Here is a 21,745-nt window from a genome sequence, read left to right as displayed (position 1 = left end):
GCCCTGAGCAGCCTAAGCCTATTGCAGTGTAACTAAGGGAGGTTTCTGGTTCACTTGATCCAGTCCTAACTATGTGCTGTATCAAAAAGGAAAGTTCTGCTTGTGACTTGTCAGTCAACAGAATATTTTCCCTAAAACTATTTCCCCAAAAGTCTTGTTTTACATTTGTTTTTTGGTAAACGTGAGACAAGCTTTTGTGTTTTGGTTTGTCGTCAGCAGTGTTTTTCCTCTTCGAGACTCATGGAAGCCATTTTTATCCAGTCTCTTGCTCGTTGTTGAATTTTGAGCACTGACCTTAACTGAGGCAAGAGAGGCTGTAGGTCTTTAGATGTTGTTCTGGGTTCTTTCATGATCTCCTGGATGAGTCATTAATATGATTTTGATAGCTGGGCACTCGGTTCACTGCTGTTCCTAGTTTTTTTTCCATTTGTGGATAATTGCTCTCTGCTTAAGTCAGAAAGCCTTTGACATGGCTTTGTAACCTTTTCCAGACTGATACATGGCAATGACTTTGTTTCGCAGCTGCTTAGATTGTGGTATGATGTGCTGTTGAGCTCTTTTCAATTTGAAAGAAGTGTTCAATTTAAGAGACTACTTGATTCATCAGATAATCAGGCCTGGGTTTGGCTAGTGAAATTGAGCCCAGCTTTCCAAACAAATTCTAGTTAGTTTTTTTCCAATATTAAAATTTGTTTGATGATCTGAGACATGTTGAGTGGGACAAATATCCCAAAAAATATAAATATGTCACCACACTACAGTTTCTCCTGTTAATAATGTGATGTGAGGGCAGCTGGTCGATAATCATTAAGCTCTTATGGTGTCAGCTTCTTTAGTAGACAGGATGTTTGAGATCACAAACAGCTGGTTAGCACAGGACAGTAGCCTTGCTCTGGTGTAGTTTCTCCAGCTGTCTGGTCAGAGGGTTACGAAAATATGGGTTTATTTGCAGTAGCTTTCTCCTTTATTTTAGTTGTTTTTAGTTGATTTTATGCTGTTTTATCTTGTTTTCTTTTTTAATATAGGTCTGTTTTAATTTTTGTTTCAATTTTTATGTATGATTTATTTATTTATTTACTTATTTATTTTTAGTTTTTAACTTATTTTCTGTACAGCACTTTGGTCCTGTGCTGGGTATTTTAAAGTGCTTTATAAATAAAACTGGAATAATAAACTTTATAGTGGCATCTAATTTTAGTAGAGTTTATGCTGTAAAGCTCAGTTTTCAAACACGTGGTACACATTTGCACACACTCCCTGCATGCATTGCATATTTGCCTTGCATTATACTAAAAAGCTGTAGAAACATGAAAAAACTCCACTGCATTTTTCTAATTAGTTTATTATTTTCTACATGGCATCTACACATATAAATTATAATTTAACTAAATAAATAAAATCTGTGCTTTATGTTTCATTATAATTTAAATTAAACTGTTAAAAAGAAGACTAAATGCAAATGTAGTCTTGACAGCATGTTTTATTTATGACCCAGTATCAGGTTTGCTACAAAGACTCACACTTTTATTTTTTTCATGCAGACTTCAGGCTAAGTTTGTGACAAGAACAGCCTCTTTTGTCAAATTAAGAAGGTACCAGAAGGCAGGAGGACTGCAAGACAGGCAACACGAGGGTAAAGAAGACTCGCTGCTCTCTCTCGCACACACACTCACCCATAAAAACACAGCACATCTGTGTGTGTGTGTATTTTCCACATGGCAAAGGGTAGGGTTCCAAACTGTAAGAGGATTAGCGACTTGAAAAAGGTAGCCGTCATTTAATTGAAGGCTTACCAGCAACCGTAAAAAGGGTAGCAGTCAAAGTGAAGGTATAACCCAGCCCAGAACATCCTGTTGAGACCACATTTGCCAAAGTCCATGTGTTTCCCTCCGCCCGCTTTGCCCGCCTTCCTCTCAACCTCTGAGGCACGCATCATGTTTTATCAGTGAGCCTCAGCTTCTTAAAGACGTTTACACGTTTGGCAATTTTTAATCTCTTCAGCTCACTAAGAAAGGTGCCTTCAACTCATATTATTCAAATGCTATGATCTCTGGAAATGCTCGGACCGCGAATCCCTTTTCCTTTTGCCTGGGAGGAAACTGGGGCCTTGTCAAGAGTTTATGATACATTAGGAGCCATATCTTCTCTGTATCACTTTTACTGGGATTGGAGCTACTCAGCCAAACAAGCACTGCCAGCCAGTAGGGCCGGTTCATTGTATGGACATTCTTCAACACGGTGCAGGATTTTGACATTGGGTCAACAGTGGGTCCTCGGATTATTTTTGATTACAAAAAGAGAGATTTTAACCTGCTTAAACCAGCTTGAATATGGATGACATCAATTACTCATAAAATTAAAATGTGAATGCCCTTGCTGCGTATGCACAGTACGACAGTTTAATCTAGTTGGCTATTGCTCAAAATGATGAAAGTGTAGTTGAATGTGAAACCACGAAGAAAAGAGAAAGCAGTTGTACTAATCCTGCAGGAAAGGAAAATGTGTTATTGACACTGTACACTATGTGAAATTTTATTTTCTATCAACTTAACATCTTGCTATATAAATGGTTCCTTTGTTAAATGTTGTTCTTCAGAAGATATCATTTCTATTTTCTACAGCACTTTGATATTTTTATGACAAAAATATCTGAACTAATTACTGAAACTCTTGACAGAACTCATAAAATATTTACAACTTAAAATGTTCGTTGTTGTCATGAAACAGGTGTGGACCCAGAATGGGTCTCACTCAACGTCATAGCTTTATTTGCTGGTATAAAGGTAACAAAAAACAACAGAGGGAGAGGCAAACAATATTTACACAGAAGGGAAAATTAGGACTAAGTGGCCTAAAATCAATCAATTTATTTATAAGCACATTTAAAAACAACACGGGCGAACCAAAGTGCTGTACATAGTAAAAATGTAAAAAGAACAAAGACACACAAAGAGCAAAACAAAAACTCTGTCACAATTAAAAGCTCGTGAGTAAAGATGTGTTTTCAGACGGGTTTTAAAGATGTCAAGTGTTGGACAGGGTTTGGGCACAGCAATAGCAAAGGCCCGGTCTCCTCTGTGTTTTAGCCTCCTTCTAGGGTCAATCACAAGCAACCTATCACCTGACCATAGAGTTCTATACATACCTGGGAGGACAGCTGAAAAGAAATAGTTCTTTTTAGAGAACCGGATCTTTCGGCTCCCAACCGGCTCTTCGGGTTGTTTTGTTGCTTTAATTAATTTATTATTAACAATAATATAAAATTATGCACAAAAGGAATACTAATGTAAAAAAAAAAAAAAGTGGTTTTATTTATATATGTTTATATATAAATATATGCGGTGGCCCCTAGAGACAAAACACGTACAAACTCCAAAACACATTTCTAGCATGAACTGAACTTCCATAACAGAGCTACCTTGCTCACTTAAATTACACAATTGAAAGCATGAAAGCATGTGTGTATTGTTTGTGTATTTATACACAAGCACTCATATATATTCAAATAATTTAAAATATGTTCATTTACCTGTTACAACCACACACCAAATCCGGTCGTTGGTACTTCCTTGCTTGTGTAGCCACGAGGTAACAAAAGCTCAACACTGCGCCCAGCATCCTGGAGCACTTCTGTTGTCTTTTATACGTGCTTAGGAGTTCGTACGTGTTTTGGAGTTTTTACGTGCTTTGTCTCTAGGGGCCACCGTAAATATACTTTTGTGGAGGTATGTAATAACGACAGGAGAGGTCTCTGTGTCTCACTCCAACTTTTTTAACTGACTCTCCGAACTTCACATATAGTGAGCGCCAAAATCTCCACCTCAACACTTCCGTTCAACTTGGGTGTGTGTGGAGCCACCTGGTGGTCCGCCACACATACCCCCCCCCCCTGAACACAGTTAGGTCTCTATTCAGTCCAGGACCCTGGGTCTAAGCAAACGACCCGAACGACTGAACCTGGGAGGGAGAGAACAGGCAGAGGAAGGTCCATCCTGTGAACGAGGCTGGTGAAGGCGAGCAGGAAAGGCAGGAGGAGGCTCAAACGCCGGTGGTCCGGGGGTAGTCCTGGGGGGAAAACCAGAGTCTGTCAACCCCATCGAAGGAGGGCGGCCACGGCGAGGGGCCTGGGCCGGCACTACATTACTGTCCGGAAGAACATGTGCAGGTTTAAGTCTGTCAACACACACAGTCTCCCTTCGACCCCCAAAATCCAAAACAAAATGTTTCTGGCCCGGTTCAATAACCCTGAATGGGCCGTCATACAGCGGCCGCAGCGGTGTCCTGTGGGCATCGTGCCTGACAAAAACAAACTTAGCAGTCTCTAAAGTCTTTGGAACAAAGGTGTCAGGCACGCAATGGTGCACAGGACCAGGAACCCGAAGCGAGTGCAAAAGCGGGTTGAGAGATAGCACTGATGGATCAAAGCAGGGAGGAGGATTTTCGGGCAAGAATTCTCCAGGCACGCGGAGGGGCTGACCAAACACTAGCTCAGCTGGGGAAGCGCCGAGATCCTCCTTAACCGCAGAGCGCAGCCCAAGTAAAACCCACGGGAGGCGGTCAACCCAATTGCCATCCTTTAAGGAGGCGCGAAAAGCAGCCTTAAGCGACCGGTGGAACCGTTCACACATCCCATTAGCTTGCGGGTTGTATGCGGTTGTGCGGTGGACTTTAGCCCCCAGTCCATCAGCCATGGCCAACCAAAGCTCGGATATGAACTGGGGGCCTCTGTCCAAAGCTCGGATATGAACTGGGGGCCTCTGTCTGACGTAATGTCCGCGGGTGGGCCGAAACGCGAGACCCAGCTTGACAAAAACGCCTTGGCCACCACTGCTGCGGTAGTGGACACCAGGGGGACCGCCTCCGGCCACCTGGTGGTCCGGTCAACAACAGTCAAAAGGTGCGTAAAACCTTGTGACTGCGGCAGAGGACCCACCAGATCGACATGCACATGATCGAAACGTTTGCCGGGTATGAAGAACGGCTCCAGGGGCGCCTTGGTGTGTTTATGAACCTTCGCACGCTGGCAGGGAATGCACGCCGACGCCCATTCCTTAACAGATTTGCGAAGGCCTGGCCAAACAAATTTAGAGCTGACCAGTTTAACAGAGGCCCGGACCCCTGGATGAGAGAGAGAATGTACCGAGTCAAAAACTTGACGACGCCAGGAAGCGGGAACCACTGGGCGAGGGCGGCCGGTGGAAACGTCACAGACGAGGAGGGGACCACCGTCCTGCACGGGTCTGTCCTCTAGTACAAGGCCCGTCTGGGTGGATTTAAGCGCGAGGATGTCCGGGTCACCGCTCTGATCGGCAGCCATGGTGGAGTAGTCTATGCCGAGAAAGACGGGAGAAACCAGCGCACGGGACAAACAGTCAGCCACATGATTGGATTTACCAGCCACGTGCCGAATGTCCATGGTAAACTCAGAAATGGCTGCCAACTGGCGCTGCTGGCGTGCACTCCATGGATCAGAAACCTTGGACATGGCAAACGTCAAGGGTTTGTGGTCCACGTATGCGGTAAAGTGACGACCCTCGAGAAAAAACCGGAAATGACGAGTCGCCAGGTGGAGCGCCAGTAGCTCCCTGTCAAAAACGCTGTAATTGCGTTCGCTGTCACGTAGCGTACGGCTGAAAAAGGCGAGCGGTTGCCAGACACCGGAGATTCACTATGTCCGACGCATCGGTGGTCAACGCAATCGGCGCTGAGGGGGATGGGTGGGCCAGAAGGGCAGCATTAGCTAACGCTGACTTAGCATCAGAAAACGCTTGGATGCTTTCCGGAAACCAGTCAACGGAGTCATTAGCTTTCTTACCTTTTAACGCCCCATAAAGGGGCTTCAGCAGATGTGCCGCTCTGGGGAGAAAACGGTTGTAAAAATTCACCATCCCCAAAAATTCCTGCAGCGCCTTAACATTCGTGGGACGCGGAAATTCCGAAACAGCTCGGACTTTGTCAGGCAACGGAACCGTGCCCTCGGCGGAAATACGGTGCCCAAGAAAATCGAGAACGGGCAACCCAAACTGGCATTTAGACGGATTAATAATCAGTCCATGCTCCGCCAAACGCTGAAAAACCTGCCGCAGATGGAACATGTGCTGCTCCTTCGAGCTGCTGGCCACCAGTATATCATCAAGATATACAAAAACAAAGGGCAGCCCGCGCAAGACCGAGTCCATCAACCGCTGGAAGGTTTGGGCGGCACCTTTCAGGCCAAACGGCATGCGCAGAAACTCGAAAAGGCCGAAAGGTGTAATTACGGCGGTTTTGGGGACATCCTCCGCGCGCACGGGAACCTGGTGATATCCCCGTACCAAATCGATCTTCGAAAAAACCGAGGTCCCCGCAAGATGGGCGGAAAAATCTTGGATGTGGGGAATGGGATAACGATCGTTCTCTGTGACATTATTAAGACGGCGGAAATCCCCACAAGGTCGCCACCGACCATCAGATTTAGGCACCATGTGCAACGGAGAAGCCCAGGCACTGTTCGAACGCTGCATGATGCCCAGACGCTCCATGGTGGCAAATTCTTCCCGAGCGACAGCCAGTTTGGCAGGGACGAGGCGGCGCGCGTGTAACAGCAGTCTGGCGAGGAAGGAGCGGCTAGCCGGTCCAGCGGGCATGTGGTGTGGAGGTTAGCCGGATAACACGGAACCAGTCGGTTAAATCCAATAACAGACCTTTATTCGCCGTCAGCAACATTACACTTTATAAGCCAGGTCTCCTCGGCTGTACTCGTCCGAACCTACATGCGCGGGGATTGGTACCACCAGCGCCAGCTTGTCACAACAGTAAGTAAGGTGCTTTCTTGGAGCATGGAACATGAGCAGCATGAAATGGCTGCCGCTAACAACTCACACACCCACTAGGAGACCCCCACAGCTACTACAATAGTTGGGCAACCCCCCCTAGTGGTGCTATAACCCAAAAGGTTTGTTACATCACCCCCCCGGCAATTCGCAGGCTGTCCTCAGCCGGACCCAGGTGACCCTCCTCCCGCTACCCTTCTTCACTATACATAGTTACATTAGGTACTAAGCAGGTTGTGGAGGAATTGTTAGACACCCTTACCTTATAGCATTGGTACAGTCAATAAACAAAATTAGCGCTTGAAGCAAACAATATAGAACATGCAGTATTACTGCCAATCCATCTTCCAGAGATGGTCATAGACAAGGGAAACAGTCAGACATACAACACAACCGGTCACTCAAATCAGTATAACAGAAAACCAAACAAAGGCTCTCACGGGCCACGATTACCAGGGCTCAGTGGAACAGAACAAGTAATCACCCCTTATGAACAGAACAATTACAGCATGTACATCTTGCATGAAACCAACCCTTAGTCAACCTCAAGATTGTCCGTATGATAACAGTTAGTCCACCTGGTACCCGTCCAACCAGCGGTCATTACGGGGCACCGGCGGGGTTCGTTGGGGAGATGGCCGCTCTCCCGGCTCTCCCGTAGCTCCCTGATCCAAACACTTCAGCAGGCTCTTCTGCCGCTCCAGCGAAGCCTGTAAGCAAACTCGTGGCTTCTTGACCTCCCCTTTCAAGTTTACCACTTCAAGGTTGAGGTAAAGAGGTGTAGAGTGAGGGATGATGTACTTTGTCAGGCCAGGCGCCTCAGCATCCGGGTCGCAGCCATCTTCCTCACTCCTCGTGTCTGCGTGGGACGCCATTTTAAAAGTGTGGAAACAACTCGCTCCCACAAAAGTTATGGCGAAGTGAAAAGAGCGTTCACACACAGTACCTAAGCGCATATATCAGTCAGACCGAGAGCGTCCATGCACACTCTGATGCTTCAATGCTTGACACAAAACAACACGTCCTTCTGAATAAACACTGAGTCAAAGTCACTGCAGCATTAGCCTTAGCTTTAGCGCCGCCGATGTCGTAACGGTCCAACAGCACTGAGTTGGCGGTCCGACGGACCGTACAGTTACTCACGGAGTACTCTCCCTCGGCAGGCGAGCGTCTCAAGCGATGGGTCGGCGCTCTTCCGTGCCTGCAAATATCGCTGAAATCGCGGGGAGTCGGCTCCTTCACGGGGTTCTATTGGCCCGGCAAATACAGCCAGACGAAGAGAAAAAAAAACACGCCACCTCTGCCGAAGTGTCGATCGTTGAAAAACACGGGAAAAACATCCGAGCCCACCGTCTGTCGGTCCGGATGACGATGAAGATCCAGAGAACAATGTTCGGGCGCCACTTTGTAACAGCAGTCTGGCGAGGAAGGAGCGGCTAGCCGGTCCAGCGGGCATGTGGTGTGGAGGTTAGCCGGATAACACGGAACCAGTCGGTTAAATCCAATAACAGACCTTTATTCGCCGTCAGCAACATTACACTTTATAAGCCAGGTCTCCTCGGCTGTACTCGTCCGAACCTACATGCGCGGGGATTGGTACCACCAGTGCCAGCTTGTCACAACAGTAAGTAAGGTGCTTTCTTGGAGCATGGAACATGAGCAGCATGAAATGGCTGCCGCTAACAACTCACACACCCACTAGGAGACCCCCACAGCTACTACAATAGTTGGGCAACCCCCCCTAGTGGTGCTATAACCCAAAAGGTTTGTTACACGCGCGCGAACACCGGGGGCCCTACTGTAGTTATGTAATGCTCCACCCCATGCTTCGTCACAGTGCTCGAGAAAGTGGGGACAGAGAGTGAGGGAAACTCAGAAAGCAAACACTGAAAAACGTCACCCGAATCTACTGAGTTAGCATGCACCACGGGCTGAGCACCCCGAGTCAAACAGGGTAATGAGGAAAATGACACAGCATCAATTAAACGTCTGTTAGCAACATCAACCAGCAGTCCGTGAGCACAAAGAAAATCAGCGCCTATTATAGGCACAGAGCTAGCAGCAACAACAAAGTTCCACTGAAAGTCACGGTCGTGAAAGCAAACAGTCACCAACCTTTCACCGAAGGTTTTGATGGGAGAGCCATTAGCCGCTGTTAGCAATGGCCCGCAGCCCTCAGCTAGCCTGTCCGAGCCAGCCGGGGGAAGAAGGCTCTTCTGTGAGCCGGAGTCCACCAGGAAACGCCTCCCCGAGCGTGAGTCCTCTAAGAAAAGCAGCCTTTCCTTGTTGCCAGCGGTCGCGGCTGCTACAGAGCGCTGACATGCCCGTTTCCCTGGGTCTGGAAACTGCAAGGCGGGAGACAGCGCCGTGCCTTCGTTCCAAAACACTGGTGATAAAAACAAAGCCCCTTTCCGCGGTGCCGCCGTGCAGCGATTCCGGCCACTGTGGACGAGTCGGAGGGCCCCTGGAGCATCGGTGAGGGGGCGGGGGAAAACGCTGGTGAGTCCTGAACAATCGCCTGGACGCCGAAAGTCCTGGTAGCCAGGAGGATGCGATCCGCCTCTTCCGCAAGGGAGCGGTAATCCTTCGTGGCCAATAGCGGGGAGTTGGCAAGGCCAGCGCGCACTGGAGCCGGCAGCTGTCGGAGAAAGAGGTGGGTGAAGAGAAATCCTCCGTCATCTGCGCCCAGCAAGGACAGCATGCTCTCCATGAGCTCGAGAGCGGTGCCGTCGCCCAGGCCCGCGAGGGAAAGGAGTTTCTCGGCCCGCTCAGCATCAGAGAGGGAGTAACGCCGCAGCAGCAGCGCCTTGAGGGCGGCGTACTTGCCTTGGGCTGGGGGGTCCCGGAGGAGAGTCATCACGCGGCGGGTTGACAGCGGGTCAAGTGAGGCCACCACATGGTGGTATTTAGTATCGTCGGCTGAAACTCCACGAAGAGCAAACTGAGCTTCTACGTGCACGAACCATGAAGGAGGATCGTGAAGCCAAAAATCCGGCAATTTAAGCGCCACAGCAAACGCAGCCATCGGCGGAGGTGAAAGTCCGGCGGCAGCCGATGCTTCCAGGCCGGAGCTGGCTTCGTCGTCGAGCCTTAGCATGTTCGCTACAGGGGTCACCAATGTGGAGGTATGTAATAACGACAGGAGAAGTCTCTGTGTCTCACTCCAACTTTATTAACTGACTCTCCGAACTTCACATATAGTGAGCGCCAAAATCTCCACCCCAACACTTCCGTTCAACTTGGGTGTGTGTGGAGCCACCTGGTGGTCTGCCACACTTTTATTTATTCGCTTCACATAAAATGTAAGAAATAAATCATATAATACAAAAACCAACTATTCACAGTTCAACTTTTTACTATTTAAATTTTCAGCTTTTTCTTTTTAAACTAATTTAAAGTGAAACAACACAAAACACTGCAAACCACAAAGCAATTAAATATAAATTTAAATATGAAAACAAAAAGAAGATGCACATTCTCTGTCATATGGGCCTGCATGAATAAACTTTCTGAATCCTTTATCATCCGCAACTGAAAATAGTTGTGGATGATTACTATCCGGTTGTTCAGTCTGACGTCACTAGCCGTGTCTGGGTCTAAACTCCGCTGCAGGTCCATATATCAAACGATCACTGTGGCATTACTGAGAGTTGAAAAACTGTCTAAAGTCTTTCATCTTTAATAAAATGATCAGCGTTCTGCTCTACCAGGTGTAACAATTGAGTTTAACATCCAGGCATCCATGAAAACGGAATTTATGACATTTAACGGAGTTAGAAGTTAGCAGGGAGTTAGCTCACTAGCTTCTATCTAAATACAATATAGAATGTCCTGACTGCGGGGTTTTGGAAACAAATTAAAACATACAGCTTTCTTATCACTTCCAGCATAAATGAAGGCAGAAAACTAAACAGCAGTGACGTTTGTAGGGTTACTGAAGTTTGGCTAGCTGGTATATAATGATGTGCTACGTGACCGCTAGCGACATAGCTATGTTAGCATAATATAAACAAGCTAACTTTTTTTCCACTCAATAAAAGTTAACGTGAGTGTTCTCGGTGGTCAGAAACAAATGTAATCGCATGGCAGGATGCTGTAAAAGGACCAAACTTCAGCCAGGAGAACAACTGAGATAATTCATCCACAATACAAAGTTAGTCATTCATATACTGCTGCATGGGCTGGGCTGTAGTTACATCCTAAGGTTTTAAAAACTGAGCTTAAATAAATGATTAGCAGTAATAAAAGCCGAGGGAGGTCAACAGGGATCACTGACTGTTTTAGGAGCTTTTTGAGATCAAATAGAAGAAAATACATAGCATTAAACATGTTAACAACATAAAAGCCATATTAAACGCAGACTACTTTAGACCCGGAAGTAGGATTCGTCGCGTCATCACTGAACAACCGGATACCTTTCTAATGTGACATTGTTGTCCCTGCTCTCTTTCTCTCTCCCTCCCGCTCTGTTCCTGTGCTACTGCGAGTGTAACTACCGCCCCTCCCCGATCTCTTCCCAGCGCAAAGCACAAGGCTCGTGTGCGGAGTGAAGCGGAAAAAAGTACGAGAGCGAGAGGGTGAGAGAAAGAAAAAAAGAAAAAAAAACATGAGCCGGCTTGCGTCGTTCACGTCAAAGACTCGGCTCCAAGAGCCGTTTCGTTCGTGAACGACACATCACTAAAAAGAAAGTAACTGACCTGACAGAGGAAAACTGAACATCATGCAGACAGGAAATGGAGACCAGAGAGACACGAGGACACGACTGGGGCGACAGAAGGTAAACAAATACTGAGACACAAAGAACATAATCAAACAAGAAACCAAAAAATATAAATAACAAACTTAGAAACAGAAGTGAAACACTGAACTTAATAAACAAAAATATACTTGAGAAAAGTCCAGAAAAAACAGCTGGGTCAAAGACCTCGGACTGTTACAGTTTTGCTGTTAAAATGTGTCTGGAGAAATGTGTCTGAGCAAAAACTGCACAAAAACTAACGTGTAAATATGTAGAGAGCTCCATAATAGGATTTGCCATTAGTTGTGTAGGATGGCCAAACTTTAGTCTTGTATCCACTGGCTTAACCCAGAGGAAGAGTTCCAACTCATTTTAGCACATTTTTGTTCATTATTTTATGCGGCTAGTCACAGCACAGTAACTATATTTCAGTAAAAATGCTCTTATAGAACAACTGTATAAACTGTTTACAAAGAAAAATAGTTTGTCACTTGGCCAGGAACGCCCCTCTAAATAAGTGCTACAGTAATGTTACTTTGTGTCTGTTGGATGTGGAAATAGACAACTGAGAGCTAACTCTGTCTGACAGCGGTGTTTGTCATTTGCGGGCTGAAATCCTATTAAACCTCTTTAACTCCCACAGTATTTATTTAGTGTTGTAGAGTAAGAAATCCTGACGGTCTCCACCATGAAGAGCAAAGTGGATTACGCGTTGAGTCACTCATTCCCCCACATTCATATTTTTAAGTAAAAGGTTAGTAGTGGTGAGAATGCGCCTTAAACACATACACAGAATCTTGAAGGCAGAAACTACAGTAGGTGGATGAGAATAAGTCTGTGAAGGTAAACCTCCAAACACACAGTCACAAACCTTACTGTAACAACACTGTGTTTTAATTTAATGTGGTCAGCACACAGTACAATGCAAAGAAAATAAACATGATGAGGGTTTATACCTGTATCTTTAATAATATGCCCAGTGTGTTTCAGTTTGTGTTATAATTGTACCATATTGCATCACGAGCTACTTATTTATGTGTGTTACTGCTCACCAGCCGGTACTGTTTGAGCACATTTTTAATAGAAAACAAATCAAATAGAAACTCATATTTTCATTTTATGAATAATGACATTATTTTGTTTTCTAAAATAGCATTTTGTATATTTTCCTCAGCATATACAGTACATCCCCTCCATACAGTCGAACAGTACTGGAAAATGTGTAAGTTTCTACCGTATTTTAAGTGATCTGAGGTGGTTTGAAGATACCTCTGCATGTTTTTGGAGGAAGACAGAGCATCCATGCAGGCACAGGGAGAACATGAATCTTCTTATTGAGAGACTACTGCACCACTGTGCTACCCTCAGTTGTAACCATTCACACAAAAGTATAGTTTTAAGAGGCATCAGTTTATATATTTAATGATATAATTAGCAATATTAAATATTCTGAGTATTAACTTGCAAGCGTTTAAATGTTGCTGATACACCAGTTTGGCAGAAATTTTACGACACTAAATCCAATTTGATTTGAGAGGAGAAGAAGTACATCATCGCGTGTTCACAAAATCTGCAAAAAAAACCTGTTAGCGCTGGTGATTTCCCTCCAGAGACACCAGTGGACAGCCTTTGTTAGCTTGCAACCGTCAAAAACACTTAGCAGAGGACGTAAAGATGGCCAGGAGGGAGCGTTATAAAAGATGAGAGAAATCTAGAGTTTTTAATAGAGAGAGCTTCACAATTTGAAAGGCTTCAAAAGAGACAGCCATGTGGCGGTCTATTCCTATCTGTATCATAACCTGCCTGCTTACTATTTTTATGACCTTAGCATGCTACGTAGCATATTGCTTTGTGTAGTAGCAACACTGCTAGCATAACCCATGTTGTTAAACATGCCAAAAATGATTTGCGATCTCAAAGCAAACAAGAAACAGCCACAAACACTGACCTGTGATTTCTCTTTCTGGGCTTGAAAAAGAAAGAACATTTGTCTGTTGGTATCCATCATGCCTAATAACAAATCTAATAATATTAGCATGCAGAACAATTAGGATCCAATGACCTTAATATATCTCTGAAGTGAGAATGGTTATTTCTTCCCTGTTCATCTCTTCAGGTTCACGCTGCAAAGATACTGGTCATGCAAACATGCTGCCAACTCTGCTACTGCTTAAAAATGCTAGAGGGTCATCTTATACAATGTCACTTTAAATGCAATCTCAGGTGTGACATGTGCCATGAAATTGAACATCACTAGTCAAATCCAGGCCTTTCTCAATTTAGCCTGCATTAACTGAGGACAGAATAAGTTATTTTGTTGTTTGTAGGTTTAAATGCGCAGCCATTCACGCACAAAGGTGAGGTACAGTAAACCATATGATCAAAATTATTTACTTTTAAAAATATTTCCCACAACCATCAGGTTGTTGTGTTCAAACCTTTTCAAAACAGGTAAAAGTGAAATTTAACACTGATTACTTTGCTTTTATATTAACGTATTTTCCGCACTATAAGGCGCACTTAAAATCCTTTAATTTTCTCAAAAATCGACAGTGCACCTTATAATCCAGTGCACCTTTTGTATGAGTTCTGGTTGTGCTTACTGACCTCGGACCAATTTTATGTGGTACACGGCGCTCAAAAATCTGTCAAAATGTTTTAGCACGACTTTGGTAAGCTACGAAGCTGCTTGATGGATTGTTGGAGATATTACAGCTACCGTAGTCAGGAGCCTCGCGGATTGATACGTACTGTGCTTCAACATTATGTTGTTGTGTGTCTACAATGGCACACACTCAAACTCAATTTCAAACTCAAAGCTGTCAGTCACTTTTTGTTTCGCTTAATACAACTTCTAGTCTGAAAAATAGAGTATGTATTTTGTTGTTATGTGTGGATTTTGGTACAATCCTAGATTCTCTATCTAGCCATGAAATATGCTTTGACATTAATAAAAATCATATTATAGTGTAGACTGTAATACAAACAGTAAAGCTTCTTTTATCCATTGTAATTTAAAAATCAAAAATTTAATAGTAAAATACAATAGTAATAACAATGATAATACAATAATTTAAAGTAGTTTGCTTGAGTAATGATGTGCATTGTTGTTATTGATGCATACATAAATCCAAAGTGTAATCACACAGTCTTATCACAGTTTTATTTGACCCACATATTCAACAAAACACAAGTATTTAGCTACATTTTAGTTCTAAATAGTTGTATGTAGGATATAACCCACAGTCGGGATTTTCAGTAATGAAAATTACAGTGTAGCTGTCTGTATTGATGCCTCTAACAAATCACCCAGCTCTGGCTGTTGGACCAAACACATCTGGACAGCCTGTTGAATGTGAGACTCCTCAATCTCTAAACCTATAATTGTCACCATGATACCAGCTATGTTTGCTATCAGTATTGATCCCACACATGTGCTCGTGAGAGGAGGTTCAGCCAATAGGAACAGATGCAGGCCCGTGACCTTTAACATTAGATCGTGACCGCTCATCACTCATTTCTTGGTAGAATAGAGTCCATGTTTTATTCATAGACATTTTGAGAGAGTGATTGAGATGGACAGATGAATGCTATGATTTAGTACTATTAACTCTTAAACACAGACAATCTTGTGTGAGTTGGGGTTTTTGAAGTGCAGTGTTTACAGCTGAGCAGACGGATTGATTGCAGATAAATTCTCAGTGAAAATCAGGCGGCGGTGTCTCGTGCAAAAAGCACGAGGTGCATCAAGGTTTTTATGAAAAAATGACAGAAGAGTGCCACCATCTGTCCTGCAGATGAACATATTTAGACGAACACAATGAATATTTTATGAAAGCCACAAATCAAACTGAGGATAAAAAAAATCAGCTTTCTGTAACGTATTCCATATATATTTAAATATCTGTGGTTTGTTTGATTAAAAGTGTCATATTTAAATGATGTTTTGGAATAAACAAAGTATACAAAATCTAGGGGTGCAACGATATTCGTATCGATATTGAACCGTTCGATACAGTGCTTTCGGTTCGGTACGCATATGTATCGAACAATACAACATTTGTAATTTATTTTATCAACTTTCCTTCTGACGATGCTGTCTGTGTTGAGCGCTCAGTGAATCTGCGTTCGACTACTCCGCCTAGGCTGCACTGTCGAGCGCAGATCCACTGAGCGCTCAACACAGACAGCATAGTCAGGAGGAAGAGCGCAGGGCAAGCTAGCGAGACAGAAGTTAAGCTCTCCTTGCAAGATGGACCTCCCCCACCCTCATTCAGATCTGGCGTTTGGAATTATTTTGGTTTTCATGTGACGTATGACCCTGAAGGTAAGCGAGTCATGGACTAAAGTAAAACAGTATGTTGGATGTGCCGTGCAATGCTTAATTACATTGGTGTGAACTAGTGTGTTAGCGCAGTTAGCTCGTTAACGTGTTGGCCGTCTAGCCCCATGCACGGGGCTATCCGCGGTAGCTCGTTAACGGAGATTTGCCGTGTTGTGGCGTTAAGGTCATTTCAACGAGATTAACCTGAAAGCACTAGTGGGAACACAACGAATATGACTGCACATTTACGCCGACATCATCCTAGTGCAAAGACAAAAACAACAAGCATGCTACTAACTTTAGCCGAGTCATTTAGACAGCCGTTAGCACAGGATTCTCCTTATGGGGACCTGATATGTTTAATATGCTGCTGAGAATATAGCCCAGAAGAAGCGGATAGTATAGCTTTTATTTTGGAAAGAGACATTTCTCTGTAATAAACTCTCTTTTCCAAAGATGAGTGATTCCTCAATCAGATACAGGGCTTGCAAAATCGCTAGCCCGACGTCCCGGAGCTAGCGATCTTTCCAGTCGGGCTACAAAAATCTCTCTGCCCTGCCCGTCGGGCTATTGTAGGAAAAATATATGTCAATGCTTTTGCATTCTTTCAGAAATGTAGCTGGGTAATTATGTCATTGGCATCGGTGAGCCACTGTCAATATGTGACATATTGAAATCGCATTTGAATTTGCGCTTGTTTTTTTGCTTTCACTTTGCAATGACAGCACTGATCTTGTGAGTGATGATAATTTGTGCACCAATTCCTCTGACATCGTCTTATTAATCGTTAGCTTACTATGCAAACATGACAAGTGAAATCTCCCGCAGCAAGCTTAAACATGTGAGAGGTTGATCGCGCAGAGAATTGCTGAGCTTATGTGAGTCCGTGTGTAAAAGTAGCAGGATATATATTTTAGTTCTGCTGAGCCAAATAAGACAGGTCGGGGTGAAGAAGTGACAGCCAAAGAAAAGCTTACCACAAAACGGAGAAGTTATGACAAATGAGACTATAAGGCAAAAAGAAAGTGCAGCTTTATGGTTTCATGGACAAAAGAATTTCTGTGGCTGCAATATGATGAGCTAAATAACCAGGGCTGCACATAAGTGGTCCGCAGGTGCGCATTCGCTGTCAAAATAAAAAACGCGCACAAGGGTTAGGGTTAAATTTAAAAACTGTACTTTTGAGTTAAAATATATATTTATAATTTTAATAAATGACAAATTAAAAAGGCATGAACATTTTTTTGTATCGAAAAAATATCGAACCGTGACACCAAAGTATCGAACCGAACCGAACCGTGAATTTTGTGTATCGTTGCACCCCTAACAAAATCATAAAATATTAGCTTAGAAAAAATGTTAAACGCACAAGAAGTGGTAATGATGTGTTAGGCAGTCTGCTCAACAGGTGATACGAAAGCAAAGACCAAAGTGCACGAATGTTTGCTGGATTACTGTCGTTAGTTTGTTGTGTCTGAACCACTGTAAGTCAGGTATTTAATTGTTTACGCGTTAATCTTGAAGCACTGATATGATGAAACACGTTTTTATTGTAATTGCAAAAGGATAGCTACCGTACTGTTACATACTCTTCAGTTTGTAATGGAGAAACTTCTTAAATTCAGCTCTAACACCATTCAGTGAATGTTCCCAATGTGTTTATTTTTAGAATCTATTAAATGAAATCATTCTACGAACATCTCTGGTGTGCAGCACATAATGGAGACTTAGAGTCTGTATCCATCCTATCAAACAAACTTATGGTCCTGCAAAGCGACTGCGCTGTACAATGCATAGTATTTTACCGCAGCTAATTAGTTCACAATGCATTCAATATTAAGGGCCCCCTTAAGTACTATTCAAGCCCATTTTCTCAGTCAATCTAAGTAGAAACCGAGTCATTAGCCCAGGCCGGTAAGCCATTGGTTTCAAATGTAACAGTCCACAGGGGGTCTCATCGGTTTAATTCTGCAGCATTATCAGAATTGTTTTCACAACATTGATCAGATTATAGCCCAGTGGGAGCCTCTTACAGCGTGGTACACACAACTTAGTCCCCTGGGTGGTTTTCATATTTACTTGCTGAGGAGAAAATGGTGGAAGTCTGCAGTGTACATCTGTACATTAGTATTAGCGAGTTATCTTTAAAGGAGACATTTTTACAAATCAATTTATGAAGTGTTTTATGTCTCCGGTTTGTCCTAAAGGAACAAGCATCGTCCCAGGCTGGCAAATACATCCTCTATTTTATATTTCAAACAGTCTGTTTTTGGGGGCAGGAGGGGGTCCCTGGCTATAGCCACTGTTAACAGAAGTGATATTTGCTTCAGTTGCATGTGTTTCATCCGCAGTGTGCCAACAGCAAGCTGTTGAACTAATGCTTATTGTATGTTTTGCAGGAAAAGTCTCAGTCAGTTGTAATGTGCCATATGAGAACAAAAGGCCCGGGGTCCACGCATGTTGCATATTAACAGTTATGTTTTAACTTTTAAGATTTAACCTCTGATTGGAGCTAAAGCTTAAATGGCTCTGATCTTGACATGAGATCAGCGATAGATTCAGTTAAAGAACGCTTACAGTAAAAAGGTATTTCATGTATTTTATGAAACAAAGAGTGCAGCATGAGTTCAGTGCTGCATGTTTTGCATGATAAGTCTCCAGAATGTAATCACGCTGTGATTTACATGTGATTACACATTTTCAAAAGATACATTCTTAAAATAATTTAGCTTCAGCATGGCTTTAAAAACACAAATATGAAACAAGATTATGTGGAAATACTTTAAAAGTCCTCCTGGTTTACATGTACCCCAGGGGCAGATTAATGGTGACCTGCTTAAATACGGGGTATTGGATAATCAATGATCACAGCTACAGAAAATTATTTGCATCAGAACTGATTTTTGTAAATGGTCCGATACTGTTTACAAAAACCAACCACAGAAGTGGGGGAATAGCATGGGTCCAAGGATTTCTTTATTTGTGACCAGCTTCAGGAGACTCTTGCTTTATTTAAGTGTAATCATTGTCAAAATATTCTATGATTTTGTATGTTAACATTTTTTATTTTCTTACGTGTTTCCTGTTCTGATGGGAAGTACCTCGTTCACTTTCACATTTTGCCTCAAAATATATTAATCAAAATATTTTTACATGGATTTACACAATAATGTCAAATCCCATGACTGGGCAACATTCATAATATTACGAGCAATTCCCTGCATTAGAGGATTTGTGACAGCCTGATGGCTCACCATCAAACATTAAGGAAGGAAGCAGATGGAATTGTCTTTGGAAGCGATATCTCGGACCAAGACAGGCAAAAATGTATCCTCTCTTTAGAGACCATTACCACAACGTCCCTTATCTGGCCACCTTGAAAGTCATAAAACATAAATGGTTGCATGCACTTGTGTGCCTAAGATGAGGTTGGACGTCAGGAATTATTTGCAATGCTGCAGAGTGTGTCAGCTGTACAAACCTGGAAAACTCCAACTAACTCTGGTCATCAGCCCACATACTTGTTATTCATGCAAACTTTTTTATACAAGGGGATTTAAAAATTAAAATAACAACAATGTAATAGTAAATATTTAAATAAATATTAAAGGTGAAACATACCACTGGCCACTGTTCATTCCTTCCTCTTTTTTGGTTGAGTTGCAGGTAAATTATGAGCAACAAGCTCTGGAAATGAAAAAAGAAACTATTCATATATTTCAGTTTGATTTGACCATAAAGAAAAATCCAATGAGTAGCAGAAGTTATAGCAGTGTTGGTAATAGTCTGGAATAAACAGTTCACGCTATCAATTTGATTCGGCCCTCGGTGTCTCCTGTGTTCACTTCAACTTTTTTCCAGTGTTTATAATTACATGGTTCTGATTGGCATAAACGCAGCCTGATCCTGCACATTTGTGTATTTTATTGGTTGTCAGTATGATGGGACAAGGTGTGAAATACAGTCCCAGCCGGTTTCTTGCTGTAATTTAACACCTTCACAGTGTTTACACTGCAGCAATGAATTTGAGCCTGGTTCTACAGGATGTGAGGATGTGGGTCAGAAGAGTAAATTAGACAACAGCTATGCAGGGCCAGTCTTGCCAGTTTATTGAAATGCTTGATTATACTTATTATACAGATTATACAGCATATCTTAATTCAGGGATCTGTGCAATTTGCCAGTTTCACTTGTAGAAGGCATAAAACTCTAGGAGAAAATACAATAATTAATAATTAGTTAAAAGACAAACTATCAAAATTATTGTCTATTCTATTATTCATCTTATGACTTAGATGTGTAGAAAGCCTTGCATCAATATACAAGGAGCCGTATAGTAAACATACAAAATATACACTGCTTTGAAAAGAAGCTGAAACCCTATTCATTGATGATAGGAGCTTTTCTGAATGATACAGAACAACGCATTATTTTATCATCATTTATTTTTCCATTTGATGTTTTGCAATCTTTTGTTTCCATCTTTGAAATACGTTTTTTAATTCAAGCGTATTTTCATCCCTTCTGGAAGCAGCTAATATTACAGTCTCTGTATAATTATTGCAGATGATGGTTTATAACCTCGGTGCAAAATAAAAGATTAAAAGACAAGTTTTGATTAATATTAATATTTATATATTCTAAGAAGCTTTTTGAACTTTTGCTGTCTTCGTTTTCCTCGATGGTCAGCTAAGGACCAGGTTTTACATCTAACGTGGTAAAACCAACTACCCACTAAATTATTGTAAAAGCATGACTTCACATCCAACTGTCATTGATTTGTTTAATGTGTAGGAATGTGGTGCACCATCAGTATAAGCAAACATGTCAAATATTTGTTTTTCAGTAATTTCACATATTGATGTTGTATTTCTGTATTTGACAGCAGGTGTTTGTGTGGTTTCATTGGTGGCTTTTTGGACCAAGTCTGCTGAGAACTGAACTAGATTTCCTAAAAACCAATATTACAGTTATTTGTAATATTAACCTGTGATTTCTGATATATTAACCTGTGTTAATTAATTTTCAAAAGGAAGACATAAATGCTCTAACTCTCAAAGTTATAGAGTTACCAATGCTTAGGAGGTAGAGCAAGTTGTTTACAATCGTTGGTTCAATCCCAGCATCTATAAGAAGTGGCCTGTGATAAAGTGCTGCTGTATAAAATAGAAAACACTCCGTGAGTTTGTATGCAAATACATGAAGTCTAGAGAAATCATTTCTAACTATTTACTGTGTGACTGACTGATAAATGTTTTCTCCTTGGAGGATGAGAGCCATGAAGTAGCTGTTTGGGACACTGCTGATTTTTCACTGCTACAAAGTAATATCCACTCAACAAAACTCAACTTACTGCTGCTGACATCTGTTCCTGTTGATACTTCCTATACTCCCTGAACTGTAGCTGGTCTATATGCCAAATAGCTGAAGCTCTTGCATAATGATGTAGGCGTTGGCCTAAGAGGTACACAACTGACATTATGCAAAAACTAAAATGACTTTAGAGGACCAGACCTTGTATATAGCTCAGCTTGCTCCATTTCCATCATTTCAGTCCATCCATTTAATTTTGATGCAGTATGAAGGATGTCTTTCTTTATTACAGCTACCAAAGGAATTTGTTTTTCAGGTTGACTAAGATGACAAAAAACGAGTCCGTTAGAGGCTCTAAAGGTAACGTTGGTAACCTTTTGAATGATTGCTCAGATCAATCGATATTGCGTAATTGTGCTGCAAATGTATTACACCACAGAGAGAGGACGATGGACGATTACAGCAAACAAAAAACAGCAGACGTTCAGCCACAAAGGACTAACTCAACAGCATTTGTATGTGCAAACCTTGCTCAGCACAGCCTGAACTCTATCTTTT

At 42.6% G+C, this 21,745-nt stretch overlaps 1 protein-coding gene across 1 annotated transcript; it reads right to left on the bottom strand.

Moving 5' to 3' along the window:
• Positions 1–6,914: 6,914 nt before the first annotated feature.
• LOC146653426 (uncharacterized) lies at positions 6,915–9,909 on the bottom strand. The gene is made up of 2 exons (XM_085380606.1): positions 9,540–9,909; positions 6,915–9,489 (listed from the first exon to the last, which is right to left on the bottom strand). The coding sequence occupies exons 1-2, from the start codon at positions 9,907–9,909 to the stop codon at positions 8,582–8,584; spliced, it is 1,278 nt and encodes a 425-aa protein (XP_085236732.1). The 3' UTR covers positions 6,915–8,581.
• Positions 9,910–21,745: the final 11,836 nt, after the last annotated feature.

Source organism: Rhamphochromis longiceps, linkage group LG14 (assembly GCF_057381845.1).
Source record: "Rhamphochromis longiceps isolate RC_006_pf linkage group LG14, R_longiceps_female_GT1.1, whole genome shotgun sequence".
Lineage (NCBI taxonomy): Eukaryota > Metazoa > Chordata > Actinopteri > Cichliformes > Cichlidae > Rhamphochromis > Rhamphochromis longiceps.
This window is presented reverse-complemented; position numbering and strand designations above follow the sequence as displayed.

What these genes read in the sequence shown, in the direction of transcription:
- LOC146653426 (XM_085380606.1), bottom strand. Translation starts at nt 9,909, where the DNA reads ATGCTAAGGCTCGACGACGAAGCCAGCTCCGGCCTGGAAGCATCGGCT. An exon ending in CCTCGCGGGCCTGGGCGACG is followed by an intron (nt 9,490 to 9,539) that starts GCACCGCTCTCG and finishes CTGGGCGCAGAT; the next exon opens with GACGGAGGATTTCTCTTCAC.